This window comes from Lepidochelys olivacea (genome assembly GCF_965140295.1).
Source record: "Lepidochelys olivacea isolate rLepOli2 genome assembly, chromosome: 1".
Lineage (NCBI taxonomy): Eukaryota > Metazoa > Chordata > Testudines > Cheloniidae > Lepidochelys > Lepidochelys olivacea.
Window position 1 is genome coordinate 289,520,686 of NC_140411.1, and position 24,060 is coordinate 289,544,745.

At 42.3% G+C, this 24,060-nt stretch overlaps 1 protein-coding gene across 2 annotated transcripts; it reads right to left on the reverse strand.

The window, feature by feature from the left end:
• Nucleotides 1-602: 602 nt before the first annotated feature.
• Nucleotides 603-23,165, reverse strand: DYRK2 (dual specificity tyrosine phosphorylation regulated kinase 2). Of its 2 annotated transcripts, none has more exons than XM_084609858.1 (3): nt 22,185-22,297; nt 14,941-15,047; nt 603-7,038 (listed from the first exon to the last, which is right to left on the reverse strand). In XM_084609858.1, the coding sequence occupies exon 3, from the start codon at nt 7,015-7,017 to the stop codon at nt 5,437-5,439; it is 1,581 nt and encodes a 526-aa protein (XP_084465984.1). In that variant the 5' UTR covers nt 7,018-7,038; nt 14,941-15,047; nt 22,185-22,297; the 3' UTR covers nt 603-5,436. The 2 variants fall into 2 exon arrangements, with proteins under 2 accessions (XP_084465984.1, XP_084465983.1); XM_084609857.1 differs by lacking the exon at nt 14,941-15,047 and adding an exon at nt 22,993-23,165 and having other exon boundaries at nt 605-7,038; nt 22,185-22,321.
• Between the last annotated feature and the right edge of the window lie 895 nt (nt 23,166-24,060).

The window sequence follows — 24,060 nt, forward strand, 5'->3', positions numbered from 1 at the left end:
TGACAGGTTTCAGAGTAGCAGCCTTGTTAGTCTGTATCTGCAAAAAGAACAGCAGTACTTGTGGCACCTTAGAGACTAACAAATGCGTTTGAGCATAAGCTTTCATCGCCAATAGCCCACTCCTGTTCTTTCTTCAATGAAGTTACCGTGGATATACACTGGTGTAACTGAGAAGAGAATTTGGCCCATTAACTGTAATTGGGGACCCATATAATCTGGCATTGAAGAATAAAGTTATTCTTGATTCACACCAATTTAACTAAGAGCAGAATTTGGCCCAAAACACATATTTAGCACTGAGGAATACAACGGTCTCTCTGCAAAATCTGACAAATACATTCGTACAGTCTCCAGTATCTGTTTGTTGTCATGTTGACCAATGCTGTAACTGAGTCTGACATTTATTTTTTACTGGAAGTTTTGAAGTAAAGAAAAAACAAATTTTTGTTTTCATAAAAGTCTTACAACAACCACAGAAGACACTTAAAATTATTTTTAAATAGTTTTTAAAAGCAACTAAAGACCAAGTCCTGCCTTCTTTATACAGACAAAACTTTCATCAAAGGCATATTTTCTTTGGTGCGTGGCAACAACTTGACTTTCAAAATCATTTTAAACATTATACTCCAGCTCCTGAGATGAACATTAGAAATTTCAAGCCAAAAGCTGCCTTTGGACAAACAACAACAAAAATCAGGATCCATTAATGTGTCGATACTGTATAAAGGTCCCGCTAACCATTTAGGCCCAGATCCTCAAAGGTATTAAGGTGCCTAACTCAATCAATGAGAGTTAGGGACCTAAATACCTTTGAGGATCTTAGCCTTAGGGCCTCGTACTGCACTGCTGAAGACAAAGGGCACTTTGCCATTGACTTCAATGGGCACAGGAAGAGGCCTTTATTTGTCTAGGAAATGCCAGCATTCCAAGGGCTCCATACGGTCAGAGAAAACCCAAACTGCAGTAGAAAGAGGAAAAGTAGGACATAAAGTTTTATTCTGAAATGATCTCTGGCCACAACAATAAACTGTAACAAATATGCACTAAAACAGTCTTACTCCTGTCATCAGCTGTACAATACATACAGTATCATAAAACTGGCCACTAGGATTAAAATCCACTACAACATATTTCATGTTAAGTGGCGACAGCAGCATCTCACAGAAAATTATACAAACATATATACACAGTCCACATTCAATCATTTTTCACGTTTTCAGTACACACAGTTGCAGCATATTACAGTCACGTGTCTAAGTCGTTGCTCAATACAAACCCAAGCTACTGCTTAGACGTAATTGTAGCAGTTGAGCTGAGTAATTACAATTTGTAGCAGAGATGTACAAGCCCCTACAAACAATAATTCACAAATGCTTTTTTTTATTTAAATGCTACCGCAGCATCAAGTTGGGCAATATTAAAATCTTTACTGACAGCAAGAATTTAAAAAAAAAAAAAAAGTCTCCTACTTACCAGAAATATTCTTGATGGGGACAAAAAGGTGTTATAAAAATGGAGAGCATCAAATAATACACACACTTTCCTAAAGATTCAAATATAGCCCAATGCTACTTATGTCTAAAGTGTTTTAACATTCTTATGGAGTCCTTTATCGCTCCAAACCACCCACCAAGTTAAAAGTGGCTTAAGTGCCTTGCACCCAAATTGTAAAAATCCCTGGCCATCTTTATTAGAGCCAGGCACATATAAAAGGAATGCACTTTGGTTCATACCAAATGCCCTGGGATTAAATCACACTATAAAATTAAGCAGTTTGAGGTAAATTTTTACAAATACAGTTGATTTCCACTAGTGTTACCATAACAAAAACATATTAAAAAAATCAGTCTGATGTTAAGATACAACTAACCATGAAGTGCCATCTTTAACCCCTTAAGCAACATAGAAGTTACTACAATAACAGAATGTTTTATCTGACATAGTGTGATTGCCTTATGTTTTCTATTAAGGCTTTGAAAACGTACAGGATGTTTTAAGATAGATCTAGCATTTAAAAATAGATTTCATCCTTATTATCTAGTATTCAAAGGGTTAAACAGGCCAAGATGTCTGCCCTACAAAATGGCATTTATAACAAAAGGCACATTGTTAACACCAAGAGCACAATCTATCCTCTGTTGTTAATCTACACGTCTTGCATCACTCTGTTGTTCCAATACACTTAAGTGGTAATGAACACTCCAGTGGTGCAAGAAACTGAGCCCAATGAGACTGCAACCAAAGACAAGACAACACTGTGCTATTACTAAATCTGAAAATAGCTCAGACATCTCTAGACAATGGTAACATGTGAGACTAAGCACTGTTTCCAAGCCACTTCTATCAGCCTAATTATCAGAGCCCTTATCATTAAATCACATCAAAGCAAGAGGCAATATCAGTTTCTTCCCCCCCCTTCTTTTTACATTTATAAATAAGCTACAATAACAAGAGCTATATCACTAAAATCCATAATATAGCTGCTCTTTTAAATGGAAAAGAAGTTTACTGTATTTGGGTTAAAAATAGCTCCGCACACTATATTTTGGCTTAAAAGTTTCCGGTAGCATTTATGAATAAAGTCCATCACAAATGCATTATTGGTATTTAAAAAACTGGTTACATGAAAAAGAAAATGTAGTGGTTTTAGTCTACTAATGACCCATGAACATTATGTATATTTTCACCTTAAATTTACATTAAAGGCAGGTACAGGTTCCAATGTTTAATTTAGAAAACATACGGGGCGGGGGGGGGGAATCATTTTTTCTAACAGAATGGAATTCCTGATTTATCCCTTGCTGATTTCCTAAACAGCTGGAGGGTAGGAGCTTAACTGGTTTATTTTACATGTAAATAAATGTTTTTCCAAACCTAGAAATTACCAATTGTCAATCACCAGATATTTAGATTCCAGAAGCCACTGTTACCCTATTTGTATTATATTTCATTTTTGAATATGATTCCATACATGTTTATATATTGCACTTCCACATATTGTATAAAATTGTTTACATTTAACACTTTCTAAATAATTTAAAATTTGACTAGAGGCAGGAAACTATAATTTAAAAAATATAGTAAGAAAAATTAGTTTATCAGTGTTTGAATGTTTAATGTTATCAATCATCAATAAACACCATCCTTTATCAGAAATTAATTTTCAGGATTTCTTTGTGTACTGACTTTTTGGCAAATAGTTGTATTATATGTTTCCTGAGAGTAGTGTCATTTCTTTTCCATACCCCGCCCCCAGAGTCTTCAGTTAAATAAAACTTATGTTGCTTTCTTTTCAAATGAAAAATCTGAATGAATATGAATGAGAACTTAACCGGAAACTTTCTTGGCCTCTCTGGGGACCATGCTTTAAGTATTTTTAACAACTTTTACAAGTAATTTAATGCAATCTGTGCATATAAACATTGTTTATAATAAAGTTATTGAAGTTTTATTCAACCCACCCAAACTTCTCTTGTTCTGACATTCGCAAATCCTTCTAGATTATGTTCTACTTTCTTCAAAATTTCCTTTTCATGTACTTCAAACATCCAAGGTAGATCACGATCATTGCTTGAGATATAATACTGATTTTAACAAACTGTTACTAGTGAAAACATATTACATGTGTGACCATTCTCATCCTAACTCTAGAGATCACTCCTTGAAAAAGACCATCTTCCTTCTCTGAGTTCAGTTTAAAAAAAAAAACACACAAATACAAATCTACTTAAATCTCTACCACTCCTTCAAAGTTTTCTTCAGCTACCATGCTAAAGATTAATTCAAACCACTTATCTTTTCCTTAATGTTTTGTCCCCTAGAGATGTAGTGCATCAGTTTATTTCACTGATTAACTTTATGTCTTCCAATCATTCCACTGAGGAAACAATTAACACTTGCAGATGCTCAGAATTAACTATCTTTAGGTTAGTGACTTTCTTGTCTAGTGTCTTGTTTTCTAAAAATGAATAGTTAACTTGAAGGAGCAAAACAACATTTGCCCTTGTACACTGATTTGATCTGAAGTTAAAATGTGCCAAAGAATTCATAATCCATCAAATAGATTATCTGGAAAAAAAAATCTGTGAAATTTGTGTTGCATTAACAGTCTGGAAGATACAGTATGAAAATGACAGAGCAAACAGCTCTGAATGTATGATGTAGTGAGGCCTAGCTGTACTTAAGCAGAGAGAGAAGAAAACAGGAGAAAAAAAGGAAACCAAACATGAATATAGGTTGTACACCTAAAGTTATGTGCAAAACATTTTGCTTTATATAACTTCATCTGTAGAAAGTAGCTCATTTGTCACATTAACACATATTCCCACCTTCATTTATTCTCCCACTGTCTGTTCATCTTTCTCTTTTTTACATAATATGAATGCCACTTGGGTAATTTTAGTGCTGGACACAGCTTCTTCTCTTTTTTTTTGGCTTACATTTGAACATTTATTTTAATCATTAATGTTGTTTTTTCTTTTCAAAAAAATCTATAGGATGTAGCTATATCATTGTTACAAAATATCATTTCTTCCAAGCTACTATATGGAAAATGAAAACATGCTATGGCCCCCATTCCACAGGTGCTTGACTGTACTCATGTGACTAGACTCACCGGCATCAAATTAAGCACTTGTGTAAGTGTTTGTAGGATCAGGACTTATATCTGTAAATGAATTCAGAGAAGGAAGAGTATTGCAAATTTACCCCAAGGGCAGGGGTGAAAGTAAGATAAAAGACTTACCAGTATGGGCCCCGGGAAGGGGCGGGGCCTTGGGTGGAAGGGGTGGGGGTGGGGGGTCAGCCTCCCCCAGCCAGCCATTCCACGCTGCCTGGCCTGCACCACCCAGGGCTCCGGTGGCAACTGAAAGGGCCCGGGGCACCAGCCGATGCTGCAGTAGCAGCAGCTAGGAGCCCCGGGCTCTTTTAAATCTCTGGGCCCTGGGGCAGCTGCCCCATCCCCCCCACACTGGCAGCCCCGGGGGGGGGGGGCGGGGAAAACGGGGAAGTGACTTTAAGGACAGTCCTTAAAGCACTGCTGCCGGTACCAGCCCACTTTCACCTCTGTCCACGAGAAAACTAACATGAACCATGTGGAAAAAAATGGTTAACACCTTTGACACTAAGCTGTAATGCATGACAGTCATGTTGTAACCAGTGGCCTGCCACTGATGTTTATTACTGTACCACACTAATTACAGTAAGGCTAATTGTACTTTAGAAAACAAACACTTTTAAAAATAAGTATAAAAACTTAAAGCATTGTCCCCATATTTTTATAAAAACAAAATCAAAATTTCTTACATTTAAAATGAGTGCTGAAAAGATACAAATGAATAAAGTTATTGAGCAAATAAAAATCTGAGCTACTTTTTCATACGAATAAGGCTCAGCAATGTAGCATTTCTCGTATGACCAGCATTGGGTTATTCAAACTCAGCTAACGAGTTTTGGCAACACTGTTCTCTGCTGAATATTCCCATTGGCATCTGTCATCTGTGCCAAATTAGTCCTAAGTTTTGAAGCCGAGCTTGATGTTGGAGGTAACTTGGAAATTGACGTTATAGCACCAGTGCTTTCTGTTATTCGTTTTGCCGATGCCTTCTCTCCAGTTGGAGGCTTTGGCAAACGTCTCCTAAGCCAGGGATGCCGTAAAGCCTGGCTGGGTGTCATGCGTATAGCAGGATCCCATTCTAAACACTGTTTTAAGAAGTCAAGGAAGAGGGGATCATCACATCCCTTTAATGCGTTCCCCCACTCTCGGCTCTCCGGTGGGCCACGCAATTTTCCCCTTCGGGAGCGGCCACCATTGAGTATTATAGAACCATCAGACAATGTGGTAATGGTACAATAACGGGGATAACCTTTAGAGCTCACAAAATTTTTGGCTCGTTTGGATGAATCCAGTAGTTTTTGGGACGGCATGCCCAGTAGCTCTATCATACAAGCCAGTTGGTCCCCTTCATCTTCTCCAGGTAAGAGCGGGTAACCGGTTAAAAGCTCTGCTAGAATGCAGCCCAAGCTCCACATATCGATAGGCATCCCATAACGAGCACCCAGGATCACTTCCGGAGCACGGTAGAAACGTGACTGAATGTAAGTATAGACACGTTGATGCTCATAACAACTAGAGCCAAAATCAATAACTTTAATACCACTTCTACCCTGTTGCTTCAACAGAATGTTCTCTGGTTTAAGGTCACAGTGAATGATTCTATTCTTGTGCAAAGCATCTAAGCACTGTAAAATTGAGTGGGCAAACTTGCGGACTAATGGCAGGCTGAAGCCCTGAAATTTGTTTTTCTTTATTAGCTCGTAAAGGTTCATGCTCAGCAACTCAAATGTCATGCAGATATGGCTGCGGAATATAAAGTTTTCCAGCATGTGAATAACATTCATGTTGTTATCCTTATCCTGTTTCCTTAGATGCTCCAGAATTCTAATTTCTTCTGCAGCTTGGCGGTGGAAACGTTTTTCATTTCTCACCATTTTTAACGCCACATGTTGATGGGTCTTGTGATCATAAGCCTTCACAACTTGCCCAAAACTTCCTTTCCCTATTACTTTCAGGACCTCATACCTGTATGCAATATGATCATGGGGTACTTGCACGTAAGACCCCTGGTCATCATCATAACCACTATTGTTTGGACCTTGAATCACACCTGGCCGCTTCTTTGCATTTGGACCCAAAAAGTATATTTCAGGGTAACTGAAAATTTCATGATGCTCAAAGGTTGTTAGTTTTTGCATGTATTGCTTCATTGCTTGCTCTGGTATCATAAAGGTGGCTTTCACCTTCCCTGTCCCATCTGTCGATTTTAAAGAACTGGAGCTCCCCTGTCGTCTATGAGCACTGTCTATCTGTCTGTCCGGCACCACTGACAATCCAGATTTGCTTACTGCTGCAAGCCCATTTGGTTGTGTTGTTAGAACTGTCCTCTTGTTGCTATTATCTTCAAACAGCTGTTGAACCTGAATCTGTCCGTGGCTACCAACGTGCAGGTGCTCATTCATTGTGTGCTTATTGCCTCCAACCTAAAATTCAAAATAATATTTTTCCAATTAGAACATTCAGTTCTACACATTTTTTAATGTTTCAAAATTACTTCTTCTGTCCCCCCACCAGGCCCAATTTACTTCAATTAATCATTTTTCTAAAGCTGCTTACAGCTAGGTTAAACATATGACCAATATCCCAGGATATCTTTTGTTACTGGTCCCATTTTAAAGATCTTAGCATCTCTTATACTTCTAGACTTTCCTCACTGTCATGACCATTTAAATAAGAGGTCTGCAGCAAGGCAAATAAGGGTATGGTAATATCATGGACTTAATAATTTCTCCAGAGAATCTGTAAGGCAACAGCCCAGTAATATCAAAAAATATGCTGGAGGGAAATTAAACTTGACTCTAGAGAATACAAAGTAGCAGTTTCAGTTATGCTTGAGATTCACATCACCGGCAGGAACTTCTATTGATAAGGCACCTTTAGTTCCCCCAACTCCACAAATTCTTACAAATCAGGATTTTAACTCCTTCCAAAATTTGCTGTGGGACAAAGGCTGTCATATACAATTTTAAATGGAAGGGAATGAGTTTTGACATTTCAAAAGAAAAAAAAATCTGGATGTTACGAAAGTGCAAGAGACCAAGTTTAACATTTATAGACTCTATAGTTACAATTCAGCAATGCATTTACATCAGTAGGACTTAAAGCACATGCTTAAGCAGTTTGCCAAACTGGGTACTGTATTTCTATTACTATAGCACCTCTCAAGATTGATTGCTGGACACTGGACAAACACTAAACCATAAAAAAAAAAAATCCATGCCTCAAAGGGCGTACAATCAAAATCTATTTTCCGCTCTCTGTAATTAAAAAAAATTAGGACTGGATTTAGAAATTATGTTTTGTTTTTGTATAGTTTGTATGATGGATTAAGCATGAATCTCAAGCATTTTCAAACAATAAAATATGTGATCAGAGTTGCGAAAAGCAACTATTTACGTAACAGCTATTTGTAATGAGAAACAAGAAATATATAAGCAAACCCTTGTTCCTAACACAGATATCTTCGTAATTTCTCATTTGCTTTATGCGGAGGACATTCTCTCTCGTAAAAAGGGCCTTAAACAATCCATAAATACATTAATTTCAAGCTGTAAATTAAAATAAAAAATAACTTTCTGTAACTTTACAACTCAAATTCATCCTTAGTGTAATTCATTTGAAGTCAATGGAAGAATAAATTTGAGTCTTAGAGTAAAAGGGTAACAAAACTAAGTTTTAATGTAATTAATTAATTCAAATTACAGTAACAAAAATGTAGTCAATGTACTGATGGGATAAGCTTGGGTCTAAGGACCTGATTTTTGAGTGGTCTCAGAGCCCACAACTCCCAGTGACTTCAAGTGAAGTTGTGGATACTCAGTATTTCTGACAAACAGGCCTTAAGAATCTAAATGCATCTTCTTCATTCCTGCCTGTAATGAACTTGGATATATCAGTTATAATGACGTGGGGTCTGATTTTTCTATATTAATTTCTTGGAAAAACTTGCAAGGATAAAATAGTGAAGCTAATGCTATGCAACCCTAAGTGTTTAAGATTCATTTAACAAATACGGGTTCTAAGTCATTAACACAACCATATCAATCTTTGAAGTCAATTTCACAACTTCAGTATCAAGACATGGGCTGTGAATGACACTCACGGATTAATTTCAAAAATATTATTGAAACCAGAATGCCAGACTACCTCTGTGATATTACTCATGTGGGACATAAGCAAAATAAAGGCATTGTCTTTGGTTAGTTTTCCATTAACATACTGGACAAAGATTATTGGATGAATGTCTTGATAAAATCTTGTCAATAACAAACTTTCAGTTTTTACCAGTGACAGACACTAAAAGGTAGAACAGAGAGGCAAGATGGTTTTGCAGATAAAGAACTGGGCTGGGACTTTGGAGATCTCCCAGCTCTACCACAGATTTCCTTTAATCTCTTTGACCCCTCAATTCCATATCTGTAAAATAGGAAGGAAATACTTCCTTTCTTCCACTCTTTGACTGCTTGTCTATTTAGAGTAAAAAGAAAAGGAGTACCTGTGGCACCTTAGAGACTAACAAATTTATTTGAGCATAAGCTATCGAGAGCTTACAGCTCACTTCATCGGATGCATGCAGTGAAAAATACAGTGGGGAGATATATATACACAGAGAACATGAAACAATAGGTGTTACCATACACACTGTAACAAGAGTGATCAGGTAAGGTGAGCTATTACTAGCAGGAGAGCAGGTGTGGGGGGGGGGACCTTTTGTAGTGATAATCAAGGTGGGCCATTTCCAGCAGTTGACAAGAATGTCTGAGGAACAGAGTGTGTGGGGGGGAGGGGGAATAAACATGAGAAAATAGTTTTACTTTGTGTAATGACCCATCCACTCCCAGTCTTTATTCAAGCCTAAGTTAATTGTAGCCAGTTTGCAAATTAATTCCAATTCAGCAGTCTCTCGTTGGAGTCTGTTTCTGAAGTTTTTTTGTTAAAGAATTGTCACTTTTAGGTCTGTAATCAAGTGACCAAAGAGATTGAAGTGTTCTCCGACTGGTTTTTGAATGTTATCATTCTTGACGTCTGATTTGTGTCCATTTATTCTTTTATGTAGAGACTGTCCAGTGTGGCCAATGCACATGGCAGAGGGGCATTGCTGGCACATGATGGCATATATCACATTGGTAGATGTGCAGGTGAACGAGCCTCTGATAGTGTGGCTGATGTGATTAGGCCCTATGATGAGGTCCCCTGAATAGATATGTGGACACAGTTAGCAATGGGCTTTGTTGCAAGGATAGGTTCCTGGGTTAGTGTTTTTGTTGTGTGGTTGCTGGTGAGTATTTGCTTCAGGTTGGGGGGCTGTCTGTAAGCAAGGACTGGCTTGTCTCCCAAGATCTGTGAGAGTGATGGGTTGTCCTTCAGGATAGGTTGTAGATCCTTGATGATGCATTGGAGAGGTTTTAGTTGAAGGTGATGGTGAAGCTGAAGGTGATGGCTAGTGGCGTTCTGTTATTTTCTTTGTTGGGCCTGTCCTGTAGTAGGTGACTTCTGGGTACAATTCTGGCTCTGTCAATCTGTTTCTTCACTTCAGCAGGTGGGTACTGTAGTTGTAAGAATGCTTGATAGAGATTTTGTAGGTGTTTGTCTCTGTCTGAGGGGTTGGAGCAAATGTGGTTGTATCGTAGAGTTTGGCTGTAGACAATGGATCGTGTGGCGTGGTCTGCATGAAAGCTGGAGGCATGTAGGTAGGTATAGCGGTCAGTGGGTTTCCGGTATAGAGTGGTGTTTATGTGACCGTCACTTATTAGCACCGTAGTGTCCAGGAAATGGATCTCTTGTGTGGACTGGTCCAGGCTGAGGTTGATGGTGGGATGGAAATTGTTGAAATCAGGGTGGAATTCCTGAAGGGCTTCTTTTCCATGGGTCCAGATGATGAAGAGGTCATCAATGTAGCACAAATAGAGTAGGGGCATTAGGAGACGAGAGCTGAGGAAGCGTTGTTCTAAGTCAGTCATAAAAATGTTGGCATCCTGTGGGACAATGCGGGTACCCATAGCAGTGCCGCTGATTTGAAGGTATACATTGTCCCCAAATGTGAAATAGTTATGGGTGAGGACAAAGTCACAATGTTCAGTCACCAGGTTTGCTGTGACATTATCGGGGATAGTGTTCTTGACGGCTTGTAGTCCATCTTTGTGTGGAATGTTGGTGTAGAGGGCTTCTACATCCACAGTGGCCAGGATGGTGTTTTCAGGAAGATCACCGATGGATTGTAGTTTCCTCAGGAAGTCAGTGGTGTCTCGAAGATAGCTGGGAGTGCTGGTAGCGTAGGGCCTGAGGAGTGAGTCGACATAGCCAGACAATCCTGCTGTCAGGGTGCCAATGCCTGAGATGATGAGGTGTCCAGGATTTCCAGGTTTATGGATCTTGGATAGCAGACAGAATACCCTGGTTGCAGTTCCAGGGGTGTGTCTGTGCGGATTTGTTCTTGTGCTTTTTCAGGGAGTTTCTTGAGCAAATGCTGGGAGTGGATGGGTCATTACACAAAGTAAAACTATTTTCCCAAGTTTATCCTCCCCCCACCTGCCCCACTGTTCCTCAGAGGTTCTTGTCAACTGCTGGAAATGGCCCACCTTAATTATCACTACAAAAGGTTTCTCCCCCTCCCCCCGCTCTCCTGCTGGTAATAGCTCACCTGACCTGATCACTCTTGTTAGAGTACATATGGTAACACCCACTGTTTCATGTTCTCTATGTATATAAATCTCCCCACTGTATATTCCAAGGCATGCATCTGAAGAAGTGAGCTGTAGCTCACGAAAGCTTATGCTCAAATTAATTTACTATTCTCTAAGGTGCCACAAGTACTCCTTTTCTTTTTGCAGAAACAGACTAACACAGCTGGTACTCTGAAACCTGTCTATTTAGAGTGTAAGCTACTCAGAGCATGGGCTTTCTCTATGTGTCTGTATGGTGCACCAATGGACAAAATGGAACACCACTCTTGGTTGAGGTCTCTAAGTTTTACTGTAATACAAATAACTTGTCATTCTTTCAGCTTGGTCTTACACAAATGTGTGAAGATTTCTCCTGCCATCTCACCACCTGACTTACCGGCCTCAAAATGTATGCCAAATCAGTAACCAAAAGTGCACTAATGTCAAAATGAAATTCAGAAATGATAAGAGTACACTCTGAGATCAAGCAATGTTTTAACTGCGGAGGAAAGGGCTTCCCCAGGAGAAAATCCCCCGTGTAGTGCACCGTTAGCAGATTACATTGTTTTATCAAGGGTTTTACTCTAATATGACAGACATTTCTTTGTAAAATCATTTGTTTCCTGAAAAGCAGACAACCTGGATGAAAGCTTGAGGTTTTGATGATATTCTTTCAGTTTGCACATCTTTAGTTTTCATAATATGGAAACCCTCTAGAATTCTTGGTGATTCTTTCTGCTGAGTTTATTGTTTTTCTACATACATCTTGACTCAGCTCTAATAACAGGTCTATTTTATTTCAAGATTGTAACATGACTGCATATGTTTATTTGCAAAGCCATTTGGGCCCGGACAATCAAATCTGACTGATCTTAAATGAAGTTTTACAACATACTGGCGTTCAGAGCAAAGGAGCTTGTATCAGTCAAGCATAGTGGAGAGAGACAGAATATTGAACTAACTGCTTAAATTCTCAGAAACACCATGAATTAAACCACCAAGAAGACTTAACTGCCCTGTGACCCCTCCGGACAATTCCTCCAGGTTAAGTATGAAGAATATTGGTGTGGTAGGGTCTGGAAAGTTGCTCTGCTCCTGAGCATGCTATATTTCTTTGGTGGGTAAAGACAGGACTTCAGTCCACATAGCTGTCAGGAAGGCATATTTCACAAGCACGAAATTACTTCGAGGGTTTTTTGGTTTTGGGAAAGGGCTACGGGGAAGGGTTCAGTATAAGCAGAATTAAAAGATTGTGTAAATAAGAAACACATAAAAAAGTGGCGTTAGGGCAAAGTGCAGGTTACAAACACTAAAGCCAAGAAATCGGAGAAGTTAAGGTTTCTTCTACAACATTAATCCAACCACATATTATGATGCACAGTAACAACAAAACTAGAACATACTTAAGACACGAGTAGAAAATACTTCTTATGAGCAGTGAGACTGAGATGGTGTTGAGGAAGAAACCATCTCTCTGGCAATTCTTTAAGTGCTCAATGCCACAATCTAAACCTTTGAATTCATTTTATTTTTTCATTTGATTCGCCTGGTTTTAAGGACTATTCGGCTTCTTCATTTTACAAGTACTGTAGGTTTCACTAGAGGATGTACATTGCTTGAACTGTAGCTATTTGTCTTGTATCAGGAGTTAAAAAACAAATCCATTTATCCACTCACCACCAGTAGCGAGTAGGAATTGTTTCCTAATAAAGCTTTCAGATAAGCTTTCCAAATATTAAATATAGTTCTGCCTTCCTGAGCCTTTAGACAGTTTCAGTGTTTCTCTTGCTGCACACAGGTTTTCTAAGCAGAAGAATGAAACTAACAAGACTGCTCAGTTTTTTTACTGCTTCTCACTGGATTCTAGATAGCACTTCCCTGGCTGCTGACCAGTCATTCAGTTTCACTCAGCTGCTTCTTGAGACTGCATGTACAGAAGCAGAAGTAAGTACTAGAAAGCTATTTACAAGGGAAGAGGGCTCAAAAATAGCTGACACACCCTTCCCTACTCCCACAGCATCACGTAGTTCTGGGGTGGGAGAGAGCTCTTTCTCCCAACCAACAGCCTAAACGGGGTTCAGATTTATCAGGCCCCTGCTAATCAGATATGAAAGATGGCACCTCCCTCTCCCACACAGGATCCAGGGATAGCATATCATAGGAATCACAGCACTCTTCTTCTTCCAACCAGTTTGGAGGGATGGGGGTTGAATATTCACCTGGGGTTTTGCCTCTGTGCATCAACCTCTGCCTAGCACAGGGGTAGGCAACTTGTGGCTCTGGAGCTGCATGTGGTTCTTTGGCTGCCCCCTTGCGGGCAGCTGTTTTTTGTGGGGTGCGAGTTGCAGGCTCTGCCCAGGAGGCACTTACCACAGGCAGCTCCCAGCTGGCGGTGCAGCAGGGCTTAAGTAGTCTGCCTGCCTGCCCTGGCCCCACGCTGCTCCCAGAAGCAGCTGGCTGCTGGCACGTCTCTGCGTGCCCGTTGTGGGAGGGAGACGGCAGGTCTCCATGCACTGCCCGCGCCTGCAAGCACCATCCCCGCAGTTTGCCAAAGGGAGCTCTGAGGATGGTGCTGGGGATGGGGGCAGCGTGCGGAGCCACCTCCCCCCACACCAGCGGCACGCAGAGACGTGTCAGCAGCCAGCCACTTCGGGCGCAGCATGGGGCCAGGGCAGGCAGGCAGTCTGCTGAGCCGTGCTGCACTGCCGACCGGGAGCCGCCTGTAGTAAGCGCCTCCCAGCCAGAACCTGCACCTCACACCCCCTCCTGCACCCCAACCTCCTGCCCCAGCCCAGAACCCCCCCTGCACCCAAACTCCCTCCCAGACCCCTCACCTACTCCTGCACCCCAATACTCTGCTGCAGCCTGGAGCCCCCTCCTGTTTATATTCAAATGGCTCATTACAAGGCAACTGTTGTCTACCAATAAAACTCATGGAAGTTCTTGTGAAAAGCAAGTGGACCTGCTCTGTCTGTACTAGTATGTTCCAACATCCAACAGTTTGAAAAAGTTTAAAGTCAGAAATAAAATAGATCAGCTAAATACCTTCAGTCAAACAAATGACAACCACAAAGAGAATGACAGAAGAAGAACAGTGAGAATTTCAAAATGATTGGACTGAGTCTTACGCTTTTATAGTGAGTTCAGCTGGACTCCCATTGTGCCCCGTTTGAGACAAGAAACTACCCAACAATAAGCAATCAAACCTAGAAAGACATTTTGAAAAGAAAGCTTGGACGTTTGCTGAAACCTAGCCAGCTGGAGATGCAAGGAGAAAATCAGTAGAGGAACTCCGACGCAAAGCAGAGCAAACAAGACGTACGTTTGCTAAATGGATGAAGGCGTTGAGTGGAACCGCAACTGCTAGTTTCGTGGCAGCTCAAGAAATTGTCAAACGAGGGAAGCCATTCACAGGTGGAGAATATGTGAACGAATGTTTCATTAAAACATTTGAGCGCCTCTTTGGCGATTTTAAAAACAAAGGTGAAAGAGTTAAGAAAAATTAGAGAAATGCCATTATCTACGAAGACTGAAAGGAGAGAACTATTAAGACGGCCGCAGACATAACCAGCCAGCAGGTTAGTGACATTAGATCAGCACCAGGTTTTTCTGTTGCCTGCAATGAGACATGCAATGTGAATGACATCACTCAGGTTGCCTTACTCGGCAGATACGTTAATGATCAAGGTCCTCAGGAAGAGCTGATTGCGTTTTTGCCACTCAAAGGACACGCCCCGGGCGAAGATATTGCATCTGCTGTCACTGAATGTCTGAAACAAAAAGATACTGACATCAACAGAATAATTGCTATTGATACAGATGGAGCACTGAGCATGAAGAGCATAAAGGTTTTGTTTCTTTACTTAAAAGAAGTATGGAACACGACGTAATTTCATTTCACTGCATAATCCACCAGGAGGCGCTGTGTGCACAAACCTTTCCAGAGGAAATCTCAAAAGTAATGGAAATGATCATGCAGATTATTAACAAAATAACAGGTTGTTAACAAAATAATGGCAAGCGCTCTCAATCATCGGCAGTTTTGCGAGCTTCTTCAAGAAGTTAACAGCCAATATTCTGATCTTCTCATGTATAACAAGGTAAGATGGCTTTCCAGAGGTGCAGTCCTGATGAGGTTTGCGTCCTGTCTGGAGAAAACTAGGGTGTTCCTCCAAGAAACGGGCCTTAAATATGCGGTGCTAATGGATCCTCACTCGCTGCAGAAATTCAATTTCATGGTGGATTTAACTTCTCATTTAAACGTGTTGAATAGGAAGCTACAGGGAAAAGGAAATACTACAATTTCGGTTTTGGAAGAAGTTCTTCCATTTGAACGAAAGCTGTCTTTGTTTGTAAGGGACACTGAGATGGGCATATTCGTGCATTTCCCAACACTGAAGCAATACAAACAAACAAACAAACAACTGTGACATTGACGTTAGGTTCCTTGCAGAAACAGTCATCAAAATGCAGGCTGCATTTGCTGACCAATTTCACGAGTTCAGAAGGAAAAGGCCACTTTGTCACTTCTGTTGAAACCACTTGAAGCTGACACTTCTGCATTGAATTTTTCAGCATTTGCGGGAATCAGTCGAGCGCAATTTGAACTTGAATTAGCGGACTTGCAAGACAAGGATTTATGGAATTAAAATATGAAAGATCTTATCACTGAACTTGAAAATCTGGAAAGGCAGAAATCCACCCTGGGGCTACAACACAAGTGGTCTGAAATAGACAACCTGAAACGGCAAGACCAGATTATATTCAACTTTTGGAATTGTCTACCTGATCTGTAGTCAGCTAAAGAAATACGAATTAGGGCTTCTCTCAATCTTCGGTTCAACGTACTTCTGTGAACAAGTGTTTTCCAACATGAATTTCATCAAAAACAAACTGAGGAGCCAACTGCACGATGTTAGTCTTGAGTCCTGCTTGAAAATGAAAATCACGGCATATTCACCGACCATTGAGCAACTCTCTAAAGATGTCCAACAGCAGAAGTCACATTAAAAGTATTGGTGACTAGTAATAACTTTAATATATTCAATTATTTAGTTGATAAATTCTAACTCTACAAGTAGCTTTGCATGTGATGCAGCTCTCGAAAAATTTTGGTCAAAGACAAAAACAAAAAATTGGCTCTTCTTCTTTGAAAGGTTGCCGACACCTGGCCTAGCAGGTATAGTCCTCTGGATAGCAGGTGTTGGATATTTTTTTCAAGATCAGACTTGTAGAACTTACATGCTTCCCCAGTGAAGCTTGTAAGTTCCATGAACCATGCTTAATGGGCCTGTGGCGCTATAAAGGGCTATATGCTTCGTAGTCCCGCAGTGAACTGCTTGTTGAACTCACAATCCTTTCATCTGACAGTGTAAGCCTGAGAGGTTTATAAACGCCTTCTGCTTCTGCAGATGTGTTTGTAAATTCCTGTAACCAAACAGCTAGAGAGTTATACATCTGCATATACCCGCACAGCATATACATCTTAAGAGGATGTTTTCCTGCCCATATTTTCAAAATCATAACTTTTTTTATACATCATTTCTTCTCACACTTATCAAAGCACACAGTGTTCACTAAAACTTATCTACATATCATGTCTGAAGCTGAAAAATTCCTCTGCTTGAGTTATTTGGGAATATAAATTACAAAAGAGAAAAAAATAAAAGTAAAAATGTTTTCTCTCTTTACCATTTCATAATTCTAAACTGGCTGCTGCAAAACTTTATTTGTTCGTTTTATGGAAATGGGTAGGATGGGGTACATAACATCCACATATCCCCTTAAATAGAGACCCATCATGGAAAAATTTAGTCCAAAATAAATATATGTTTCAGAAATGTATCAATGTGTGAGGACAAGAGGTTTCAAGGGAAACTGTTCTACAACCACAACTATACTAGCTGTAAATACTTTAATAGTATAAATTGTGTCCAGTGTTTTAAAACCAAATGGGACTGATCAGCAATCAGTTGTACATGTGTGGGCGATACCCAGTCAATACATAAATCTATTTTAGGATTTTCTATACTGCCCATCACTGTAGGATCAAGTAAGCCTTATCCAGAGTAGACCATAATTCTTCCTGGCATTTTCACTTGTTAATTGCATTTCCCAGTAGCAACAAGGTGCTCTATGTAGTCAACACTGAGGAAATTATTTTTCAACTTCAGTTTTTAATCTCAGTTGGTCTCAGGCGCTGTACCCTATAAAATCACCCAAAGGAAATAGTTGCGCTATAATTATTTACAATGACTTAATTCCACCAAAGCCCAAACAACAGTTTATGTTGTCATCAGAACCCCAAAATGATAAAGTGAATCATATTAAACAAGCAATGTGACGGACTGACAAAGGCTCTGATTGTAGAGATATCAAGTAGAACCAGGACTTGTCAATCTGATGTTACAAAAATAGGTGGGGGAAAACATTTTGTTAAGGCAATAAAATACTTCTAGAAAGACTGTTACACAACACACTCTTCTCTCTAGGCTAGGTCAAGGCACTTGGCTTTCAGCCTTGTTGCTCACAACACACCAGAGACATATGGGTATCATGTGTAGCACACTTCATTGCTTATTTAGTGGCTTACAACACAAGCACGCATATGTATGAATGCCCTTTTTTTTATAGATGGATTCAAGTGCTTCTGTGGTTCATAACTTCTAAAAATATCTCCTTATTAGCCAATATTATACCAATGTAGCAGCATTATTGAAATGATTTTGATTATTATCATGTGTTTTACAGATCTAAGACCAAGTCCCTGCCCTGAAGAGCTTGCACTAAGTATCAGATATTTAAAGCACACACAATTTTCATAGCGTGGACCACATCTTAATAAAGAGACTGTCTTACGAATGCCTCTCCTCGCATTCATGATTGTATAGACATTTCCACTCAAATTCACATAACGTGAGCAATTGTGGCAATGAGAGTAACTGATTATATGGAAAAGTAACAGTAATAAAGTAATGTATTTTCAGCTGTCTTAATGAGATTTAGCAACCAAAAACAAGGAGAACTAGCAGCATGTGACCAATCAGCTCTTCATGGACCACAATTTGGGAACCTCTGTTATACTGTAATTTAAGTTAAATGTTAGAATTATGAGTTGAGGCAAAAGAATAGGGTGTAGATGCAAGATGGTCAGTAATGGAAAGCTAACTACAAATTGGGAAATTTGGGGAGGGTCATGAAGAAGGAGAACAAAGTTGCTTGATGCATTGTAGAGGAAGGTCAATCCAGTCCTAGGCAGTGGGAGAAGGAGACTAAGCATTGCAATAATACAGGAGAAGCTGGCAGAGTGGTGCGTACAAGAGTGGGTGCAACAAGTAATAAAAGCACAGATGTAGATGGGAGCAGAGGGCAGAGATAAGAAGCTGGTAGACGGACCCTGTAAGACATAAAAAGTTGAATTAATTCAAAATGTATATATATATATATATATATATATATATATAAGGTCATGTGAGGTTCAGTCTGTTGGCAGTAATAGGAAGGCCTTGAAAGAATATGGCCTAATTGGAAAAACTGGACCTGAAAGGTAACTGATAAGATAACTGGGGCCTTTTCTTCCTTCCATGAGGCATAGTAAATAATATGGAAGGATTGTGTGTGTTGAACCAGCAATAACTCCAAACTGGCCAAAACCTGGTTTTTAGCTAAGTTAGAAACAATGACATCCCTTGTTTGATAAAGGGTATAAGAGGGTGAACTCTTTAAGGGTTCATTGATAATAGCAGCCTGATCAAGTTGGAGCTGACCAGCATGGGTCCAAGCACCCCTAGGGTTAGCCCTTTTGTGAGTATTATGATCAAATGCTTATAAATGCTGGTTATTGTATGGATGTATTAAACTGCATTTAATTTAGGCTTTTTAGATATGTTTAGAGCAATTGTAGAACTACTATTCAGCCGTGAGATTGAATAAAGGAATTTATGGTGAAACTGGCATTGTGGCAGTATTCTATATTAATAATAATAATTCTAACAGACTCACAGAGGGATGGGGATTTACATGATCAGGGCAGCAGGTAAGGAAGATTATCTTTGTTGCAGCATGTTGATTGGATACAACAGTGGAGAGATGAGAGACTGAAGAGAAAAAGTTACAGTAGTTTAGGCAAGAAAGAAAGGATTTTGAAAGTAAGGAATAGAGAGGAAAGGGCAGATTTTGGAGAAGAGAAGGACAAAGAAGAATTAGTGATGCTCCCATGTTTTTGAGCCTGACTGACCAGAAAGACAGTGGCAGTATCAGTGGAAAGGGAGAAGGAAAGAATTAGGAGGAAGCCACACACTCTTTAAAAACAAAACAAACAAACAAACAAAAAACCCTCTACCTGGTGCATACACAACAGCCTGTCTGGTTAGCAACACAGATTGCCATGATTACACAACCTCTGTCCTCATCTTCACACCTCTATCTCTCTGACCATGATCCCCCATGAAGCTATACTACACCAACAATTAAATTGTTGACCAACAAGGTGGGAGACAGAATTTTGACAGGAGTTGGACCTAGACTACTTAACTCACTCCTGTAAGAGGTAAGAATGACAATGGACCTCTTCACTTTCAGAATTAAATGCAAAACTCATTTTTTCCCTTGATAAATTCTTCATATACACAACACACTCAAATCCAGTAAACCAGCCAAGCTATTTCTCCTACAGTCTGGGAAGGCAAAAGGGATAGATTGTTATTTTTATTTTTAGTTACTTGGGAGGCACTCAGACACTGTGGTGATGGGGACCATTTAAGTATACGGATAGAGGGAGGGAAGACAGTTCAGATAGAAAGATGAGAAGTTCCATTTTAGACATGACTGATTTGAGGAAGCAGTGGGACATAAAGTTAAAGGGATTTTAATCAGTCAGTGTTAACTGAGGTCACTGGGACTACAGTTCCTAGAATGATCATGTAACAGACATATCCAAATGGTTTTTAAAGTTACAATCCGCTATTCTAATGTCACATCTGATTCTTACTATAAAAAGTTATGTTAGCATCTTCTACCAACCACAAAATAACAACCTACAAAATTTAGAGGGACAGCCTGCAATATTTCTAAAACAATATTCAAGGCTAAATATGTTGTGTGCAGTAGATCATATATCCCAAAAGTACAGATTCTAACAATCAGAAGTTAAAAGGACCCGAAAGCTAACAATATTGGTGGTTGGCCACCCTTGTGCATTAAAAAAAAAGCAAAAAAACCCACCCCACTAGATTGGGGGTCTGTACTGTCAAGACTATCTCCCAACTCTGTAAGTAGAACTATGCAAGTGGATCACTATATGCCCATGCAGAGCCTCAATTAAGTCCAGGGAGCGCCACAAGAATGGACGCATGAGTCTGCACAATCATTACTTGTGTTTTTTTGTTATTATGTCTTATGTTCTGTTCTTAAAAGAAAATTTTAAAAACTGCCTCTAATTCTTTTTAACTCAGTCAGCACTTCAACTCATTCACATATGTGTAACTCAGAACAAAATTTGGCATTTGAATTTGTGGACACATACTGTATTTTACGTATATAGTGATGTTGATTTTATGCATGCAGACACAAATTGTAGACTATCACATTCTTTTCCAGTGCACCCTAAATGTGTTATTTCATTAAAAAAGCCTATTCTTATTGTAAATGGCCAATGCTTTTAACACAAAAGCATAGAAAGTCAGTGCAACAGTAATATCCAAATGCAGAGTTTCACCTTCCATCAGCCCATAATCACATTACAGTTTAAAGCTCTGCCATATGTTTACCATGATAGCATGTGAGCATCCAATAAAGTAAGTATTAGCTCAAAGAAAAATATTCTAGCAATGCTTTTTAAATCATACATTTTTCACCCATTTAAAATCTATGAAATAAAAACATGAGCTATTTAGTGCTAACATATAATCATATAGATCTACTATCCACTCAGCCACACGTTAAGGAGAGAGAGATGCCCTCTTGCATCCATAAATAGTGGTACACTTGTGAATTTCCATTCCAATGGGATTAGCTAGGACTGGAAGATAATGTGAGATATCACAGACCTGAAAAATAAAAATCCCCTTTAGGTCAGGCAGCACACGCCTCTTTAGGTACACTGTGCTGTAGCAGCACTGTCAGCCTTTCATCCACCTATTGCCCCTGAATACAATCATAGTTGTTACCCTGGGAAAGAGCTATCAGCCTGAGCTAATCAGACAAATGAGGAAAGAGCAGCTTTCATTCCCCACTGTAGTAAAGGCCATCCTCTAATGACAGTGACTAACCTCATTTTCAAAGCAGTGTCATTTCATGGGAACCCATGTACCAGCACAGGCCTTCCATGCCAAATCCACGCAAGGTGCCAGCTTCAAAACGAGTCATGCAACATTTGACCAGACCCTTTCAAATGAAATGAGCCCTGTCTATACATTATTCGTTTTACAGAGAACCACCTGGGAAACCCTCCTACACCAGAGGCCTGCCCCCCTTCGCACAGGACTCATGGCCGCCAGGGGTTCTATCCCAACCATGCAAACTTCAAGTGACTCAAAAAAGTACCCTCCCCAGCCCCATCAGAATACCTGTTGAAACCAGGCTGGTAACAGGAATAATGAGACATGACGAAACAGGCAGGATAATTAACAGGGATCCTACCGCCTTCTGTCCTTTCTAGCCTCATTCACAGCTCTCTGGCAGACGGGCAGACTGGCAGCCTGACGGCACCTAGCACATTTATTTCTATTAATACGAAGGGGGAGGCGGCTGGTGGGAGGTTATTGCATTTGGAGAATGAACATGCTCGGGCGCTGCAGAGCCCCAGGCACCACGGGGAGGATAGGGAGGGTCCTATGGCCCGCACAGGGTCGCTGCAAATAGATCAAGCCAGGCCTTTGCCCCCTGCCCCCTCCATTCCCGGCTCTCACCGTGTGGGCTGTGTTGCTGGACCTAAGCGGCGGCAAGGCGATGGGTGATGGCGGGCCGGTCCCAGCTCCCGTCCGGGATCCCCCGGCTCCGATGCCCGGGGAAGACTGCAGCTGGCGGCCACTGTCCCCTCCCCTGCCTGCCGAGGAAGGGAGAGCAGACGGTGAGCGAGGAGAGGAGCCCGGTGGGGCGGACCTGGCTGACAGCACGCAGGCTGGGGAAGGGGGGAGGAGGGGAAGCCTCCTGCCGCCGCCAGACTCTGTTTTGCCGACGCAGAAAGCCCTGGGAAGCGGCCCGCAAACGTGGCACAGCGGAGGGAGCAGGAAGGGCCGGGATCGGGCCCCGCGTGTGCGCGGAGCTTGTCAGCCCAGCGCAGCCCTGCGGGCCGCGATGGACCCCGCCGCCGCCGCCGGGCACATGCCAAGGGGCAGCGCAGCCCGGATGGGCGCCGCCCGCGCCGTCTGGCCGAGAAACCCCCCACGCAGCCAATCCGATTTCCGCCGCTTCCCTTACTCCAGATCCCCGCTCCCCACCGCCGGGGATCCCGAGCCTGCGGGGGGACGGGCTGGGGATCCGCGCCCCTTCGGCGGGGGGGAAACAGGCAGCCTCTGGGCGAAGGGGTAACACTGCCCGGGGCCGGTCTTCCCTCCGTGCCCCGGCCCGGGGCAAATCATTGTTCCGCCGCCCCGCCCCGCCCCGCGCCGCTGGGGCCGGGAGGGCAGCGGGCCGAGCCCCTTCCCCCGGCCCCCGAGCAAAGGCCGCGTGTCCCGGCTGGCCGCTCCCGGGCGCTGCGCCCTGCCTTCTCCTTACCCGCCGGGTAGGCAGCTCCCGCAGCCGCGCTCGCCGAGGCTTTCCGGGCTAACATGGCCGCTGGAGAGGAGGCTGAGGGAAAGGCATGTCAGGGCTGCTCCGCTCCGCTCCTCCTCGGCCTCTCCGGGCGGCGGCGGCGGCGGCTTTCCCTCCCCGATCCTCTCCCCCCCGGCCCACGCTCCGCTGCATCCCCCCGGCCCCGGGCCCGCCGGACAGAGCGCAGCCCCGCTAGCCTCCCTCTCCTCCGCCGGCAGCAGCAGCAGCGCCGCCGCCGCCGCCCCTGCCCAGGCACATCAGCGCCCCGATCCCCTCACATAGAGCTCAGCGAGAGCAGGGGAAGGCGGCCGGCCAGGACCCTCCCCCCCCTGCACACACAGAGCAATAGGAACAAACAGCTCTGGAGGGGCGATCTCCGCCCCCAGCCGCTTCTCCTCCCCGCCCTCCAACCCCCCCCCCCCCCCCCCCCGCCGCCGCCGCCGCCGCCGCCCCCCACACACACACTCGCCCAGCCTGGCCCCGCCACTTTCACTTTCAGTAGCGAAGAGCCACACGAGCACGCCCCGAAAGTCCCAGCAACCCCAAAGGGGAACCGCTCCCCGCCCCCACCCCTCCCTCCGCTCCTTCGCTCGCTCCCCCAGGGCCTGGGCTGGGCGGCCGCGGTGACCGTCTCCTGCCTCCTCGTCTGTGCAGGTCCCCCCGGGGCAGGCAGAGCTCCAGTGACCGTGAGCTGCATGCCAGCGGCTGTTGGCTGCAGCTCGCCGTGCAAAAATTAGCCCCCGTCCCAAAGAAATGATTTCCTCCCCCTTTTCCCCACTTGCCTGGCTGAGGGCAGTCAATTCTGTGACACTCACAAACGGTGACAACTACAAACTATGCCCGCCCCCCCCCCCAAAAAAAACAACCACATTCTCAATCACCTGCATTTGGATGATGAGCAGAACCCATCATCTGGGCTCAAACCTTGAGAGCGGTCAAGGTGGCCAGGGCATCAATGGGGAGAGGACAGAGAGGGGGAATAGAAGTGAATGGGGTTGGGAAGAGCTGAAACAATGTTGGGATGAGAGCAGT